At 52.3% G+C, this 5944-nt stretch overlaps 1 protein-coding gene across 1 annotated transcript; it reads left to right on the top strand.

Moving 5' to 3' along the window:
* The first annotated feature begins 360 nt into the window (after positions 1 to 360).
* Positions 361 to 1296, top strand: LOC146341511 (olfactory receptor 5V1-like). Its single transcript, XM_084807503.1, has one exon. It carries the CDS (start codon positions 361 to 363, stop codon positions 1294 to 1296), a length of 936 nt encoding a protein of 311 aa, XP_084663629.1.
* Positions 1297 to 5944: the final 4648 nt, after the last annotated feature.

Here is a 5944-nt window from a genome sequence, read left to right as displayed (position 1 = left end):
GCATTTTATTTTATGTGCTGCTTCAGCATTCTGAATGTATGTTCAGAGGCTCTCTTCAGGCAAGAGTGTTCATTTGTTCATTAGTTATCTGAAATCATCCCACTTCCCATAAGATATTTTCACTATAACACCACTTGTCCTGACCACTTGCCTATTTAATTTGGTAAAATGTATGTTAAAAATGAGGGCACAATTTATGGGTTTATATAGACTTTGAAAAATGAAGCTAGTTATCAAGTATATGACTAAAATGCTTTTTTCAATGCTCCTAGAGTTTTGTGTCATGGTTTTTCTTTGATATCCTTCAATGATTTATGTTTTTTGGTCTACAGAGAAAAATAAATCTGTGATGCTAATAAGATGGATGTCAGTAATGCAACCGCTCCATCAGAATTCATCCTTCTGGCATTTTCAAATATTAATGAATGGCGTTTCCTCGTCCTTGGATTTATGCTCATCACCTATTTTTTTATACTCATGGGGAATCTTCTGATCATCTTCCTGATCTCCTTGGAACCAAGCCTTCAAACCCCCATGTACTTCTTCCTGGGCAACCTTTCCCTCCTGGACATCTGCCAGACTACAACCACCATTCCTCAGATAATAGCACACCTAATCTCTGGAAGAAATACCATCTCTAATGAAAGATGCAAGATGCAACTCTTTTTCGTTGTTTTTTTCGTTGGCACTGAGACAATCCTGTTGGCTGCCATGGCTTATGATCGCTATGTTGCCATCTGCAACCCACTCCGCTACCATGTGGTCATGAATCAGAAAATCTGCACCCAGCTAGTGTCAAGTACTTGGCTGACAAGTTCACTCAATGCTACTGTGCACATTATTTTCACATTCCGCCTGTCTTTTTGTGGTGTCAATGAGATCAACTATTTCTACTGTGATATCCCTCCACTTGTAGCTATCTCCTGTGGTGACATCTCTGGCAGCAATATTGCAATGCTGGCCACTAGCCCTGTAATGGGCTTTGGGCCAGCCATGTGCATCATGATTTCCTACATTCACATCATCTGGAGGATTCTGAAAATGAACTCCTCAGTTGGGATGAGGAAAGCCTTTTCTACTTGTGCTTCTCATCTCACTGTTGTCTTGCTCTTCTTTGGCAGCTGCCTTTTTTCATACGTCCGGCCCATCTCCAGCTACTCACTTAACAAGGACAAGATGATTGCCCTGACTAACAACATTCTCTCCCCTATATTAAACCCCTTGATCTATACCCTCAGGAATAAAGATGTGAAGGAGGCACTGCAGAAGATCATGGTGAAGAAGTTGCTTTCCTGAAAGTATCAGTAAGCCTAGACCCAGGGGTGTTAAAAAACAGTCAGAATGTCATGTCATAACCAAAAAATAATAGTGAGAAGTTTTCAAGAATATTCTCTGTCTATCTGCCTATATCAAGGCAGTCTGTTGGGATTCATCATTACAGGCCTGCCTGTCCTTTCTGTTCATTACATTCTAAAACTCCAAATTCCTGGAGTCAAAACTGTCAAAAGCAGGAGTCTTATTCCTTTGTGCAAACCCTTCTCTTAGTATATTAATTTCTTCTTGTGTAATTTATTCCTTCCAGTGTAACTTCTGCTTCAAGAAAATCCTTGTCCCGATCATTTACAAGTGAGATTTTATGAAGCATTTATTCTGCTTGTTCCCTTGTAGAAGAATATTTTTGAGGCACATAACTGAGAAGAATAGTCTTCAAATACCTTAATGCTCTCACCCTGGCGCCAGCTTGTCTGGCCAAAAGGGGGGGGCATTGTGGGCGGGTGGGATGACAAGACGTAAGGGCCTCTGATTGGTGCACCCCAGTGGCACCACCATGCTAGGAGGGGCAAGCTGAGTTGCCTTAAACTCAGCCCCCTTCCCAATCTCAGCTCTCTGGCTCTACGCAGCTAGAGAGAACTACAAGTTCGCCGAGAAACAACGAAGGACATCTGCCTGTTGGAGACCGGCTTCGTCGTCTTCCCAGCCACGTGAACTCGGCATGCAATCTGCTCACCCAAAGCCTCACTGACGTTGAGGCCTAACCAGTGCTGAGTAGAGGGGGACTAGTATTCCGTGGTGGGACGCGCGTGCTCTGGCGCGGTTCCATCATGACCGGCGCTTCCCTCCCACGCGCGCCCGGGTGCCGTGCCATCATTCGCCCGCCCCTCCCTCTCCCTGGCTGCGGCATGCCTGTGCCACCGCGGCCCCTAGGTTGCTGGCCCTTCCCGGCGAGGCGGTTGTGTGTAGGCGCCGCCCCCCCTCATCCGGTGCTTGCCGCCTGGGCGGGCGCATGGGCGATTGTGCAGGCGAGTGCCCAGTTGCCGCGCTGTCTTTCTCCCCTGTTGGGGCACCGGCATTTGCGGAGGCCAAGCACCCGCCCCTCCCTCTCTGGCTGCAATGTGCCTGCGCCACCAGGTTTGCTGGCCCTCATGGTGGGTCGCTCGTGTGTGGGCGATGGCCGCCCACTCAGCCGGCACTTGCCGCCCTGGCGGGAGTGCGAGCGGCGGTGCCGGCGCGCGCTCGGGTGCGACGCCGGTTGGCCCGTTCCCCGGTGTGGCGCCGGTGATTGCGGCTGCTCGGTGCCCCCCCTTACCACGGCCCCGAGACCCCGGTGCTCTCGGTGGGGCGTGCATCTCCGTGCGCCGCCCCTCCTGGTTGCATTTGCGGGGCCGGTGTGAGTGCTGCGCGGCACAAGTGTGCGCGCAGCACTGATGGCTGCCGGCACTTTCCGGCCTTGGGGCGGGTGCCAGTGCTTAGAGCGACGGCGTGCTCGCCCAGCGTCCTTTCTGCGAGCACTCGTCCGCCCCCCCACCACCAATTTTTTAATAAATAAATAAATAAATTAAAAAAAACTGCGGCCAGGCGCCCACCCCCCCACCGGGGGGGGGAGCGCCTGCTTGACAAACCAGGGGTCCCGGGTTTGATCCCCGGCACCTCCAGGCAGGGCTAGGAAAGAATCCTGCCAGAAAACCCTGGAGAGCCATTGTTGCTGAGCAATGTTGGCACTCTTTGGCTGGAGGGAGCAATGGTCTGGCCTAGTATAAGGCAGTTTCCAACGTTCAGCCAAAAAACCCCCCAAAACATGCTTTTGTTCTCGCTGGTGGTTGCACGGGCCTGGGCGCCAGCTCTTGCTGCCTCCCGTGAGCATGGGGAGCTTACGGCGGCAGCACATGCATCCCCCCAAAAAAAAATACACAAACAAACTCGAAAATACACAAAACAAACAAAACAAAATAACCACCTGGGGACACCCGCTCTTAGGAGTGGCTCCCGTGGCCGCAGGCCCTTGCTGCGCCTCTTTGGTGACAGGATTAAAGCAGATAGCAACTGCGCCCCCCCTTCAAAGCCACTGTGCTATAGTGGCTAGGGTGTTGGACTGGGACTTGAGAGTCCCAGGTTCTAGACTCCTTTCCGGGGGCATCGTTTAAGGCTGAGCCCCTGCTGGGCATGCAGGAGGTCCCAGGTCCAGTCCCGACATTTCCTGATAGGGCTAGAAAAACTCTATCTGAACCCCTGCAGAGCCATTGAGTGAGCCACAGATTCTCCACCCCTGCCCTATAAGCAAATAAAGTTAATGGCTAGACACACTGTGTCTTAACGGTGAACACATAGACACATACAGAGAGAGGGTCTATGTTTTTGAGCTCACCTCTCTAGCCGCTGCCAGACACTGAGGGTGTCCCCCCCCCATCTGGCGGTAATGGCGGCACAGTCGCCTGTTGCCTGGGGTGCCCTGTGACTAGCCCACTGGAACCTCCTGCTATGTGCTTTGACCCTTGCCGCATTTACTTCTTGGAGTGGTGGTTGATGTGTTGGACTGGTCCGGGCACACGGGCCCTTGTTTCTTCTTGCCAATGTCATACCAAGCTTACCTCACTTTCTACATCATGCCCCCCCCCTAGAAGGGCCAAGGTTGAAAGACTGAGAAAGGTTGGGCCCTGGAAGAGTAGGGCCCTGCCTCCCATCCCCAACAGTCCGCTACCAAGGCCCGATTCTGAGTTAGATGATGAAACGGACCCGGTTTGGGTGGCAATTCTTGCTCAGCATTCTGCAGGGATCCTGTTGGTCCAGCCTAAGTGAACGCGACAGCAGACCCAATGCTCACAACTTATTTCTATTTCAGCTCGTCTCTGGGTTCAATGCACCCGTACGCCATTGAGGTCTCCATCTCGCCTTTGCAGGTTCAACATGGCAGCATTCCACCACTGTAGGCAGTCCACCTTCCTGCGGCATCTCCATCAGCAACAATCCAAGCAACATCCTCCTTCTTGGGGTTTCGCCCAGGCCAGGCGACATACTACAGCTGGAGGCGGTCCGCCCTCATGGGGCATCTCCATCAGGAGCACTACAAGGAGCATCGCCTCCCTTGCTCTTGGGGACCCAGACACGGCTGCCCTGGATATGGGTGAGATGATTGCACCTCACCCCAGTTGTCCAGTCGGGTGACCTTCAGGGCCGTGGTGTTGCCGCCTTAGGTTACCTCCCTGAGGCGGCTGTCCCTCCCAATGTCATCTCCCTATAGGACGCCCGAGCCACTTGTAGCTCCGCCTGTCACACGCCAGTAACCCCAGCCGCTTAATGCAGCATCTTACTGGGTTTTGGCTGGATTAATTTAGGATCCCTCGCCTGCCCCCGCCTGTTGAGGCATCTACGTAAGGGCCATATCAGATCCCTATGCTAATCTGGTGAGTTGTTTTGTCACCAGGGCTACTCCTTCTCGTAATGTCTTTCACCTGAGGAGGTGTTTGAATGGCTTGTTGAGGCCTCTCGCAGGAGGGCCGCCATTGCCCTGCTCTGCATAAGGATCTGTTGGACCAGGACCTTTCGCTCCAAGTATTGACTCCTTCCCGGTCGGGATTGGCAACAGATCTGGCAGTGGCCACACTTACCAGGTGGTCTCCCTCACTGGTCCTCGGCCTATGGTGGGTCTGCTGCTTCAGCACTGCTATCTGTGCAGGGAATAAAGCCCCAAGGGCACATACTCCCAGGACACGTGCAGTTTCCCTCGTGAGTGCTCCCTTGTAGTAGTCAGCACTCATGCACCTCTTGTCCAATGCCCCGGGATGGGGAGGTCCCCCTTGGAAAAGCCAAGACAGTAGGAAGCTCTGGATGGCCCATGCCTAGTTAGGTTGGCGCCGTTACTCCGGCTTAAGACACTACCCCAACTGGGGGAACGCATCTTAATTTGGAACTCGGTTTATGATAGGTTCTAAGCGGTTAACAGGGCAGTACTGGCAGAAGGGTTTTAGCCCCCCCCTTTTTTTCTCCACACCCCGTTAGCTACTCTAGGGATCTCCCTTCTCGAAATGGTACCCAGGAAATCCTCTAGGGAGTTATCCTGATTCGTAACCTCTCTTTCCTGAGGGCCAGTCAGTTAATCACAAGATCCCTGATCATCTCTGCTCAATGTGACACACCTCTTCATGAGGCAGCTGTCTTGGTCTGGGATCCTGTCCACGGGTCCCTGAGGGGCATGTGCTACATGGAGTCCAAAGACAGTGGTCAATGTTCTGACCTATTGCAAGTATTGCTCCCCTTTACTGTTCTTCGGTGCCCATTAGCTCACAAAGGCTGATGGCCCGTCTTCCACGGCAACATTCGGTGAAGCCTATCTGATACCCTTAGGTGTTATTCTCACTTCCCTCAGGACAACTTTCAGGTCTTTTAGGCACAGCTCCAAGCAGTTATACATCAGGCATGGCTTCAACTTAGTAGGGCTTTAATGGCACCTCATTCCGGAAGCATGAGCCTCTCCTCAAAGCCGGACTGCGGACTCACATGGTTCCGCCGCTACCCCATGGGGTTTCAGATTCTTAGGGCAGGTCCGATCATGCTGTGGATAGTGGCCTGTAGAGTGGAGAATGCTGCCCCTGCCAAGCACATTGTGGGATGACCTTATAGCCAAGTCAGTAACACCCCCCCCTTCGGTATGACAACATGACCACGTTTT

This window comes from Heloderma suspectum, chromosome 6 (genome assembly GCF_057233095.1).
Source record: "Heloderma suspectum isolate Gila_16-S chromosome 6, 16-S_ref, whole genome shotgun sequence".
Lineage (NCBI taxonomy): Eukaryota > Metazoa > Chordata > Lepidosauria > Squamata > Helodermatidae > Heloderma > Heloderma suspectum.
The sequence above is the reverse complement of the archived record's forward strand: the minus strand, read 5'-3'. Positions and strand labels throughout refer to the sequence as shown.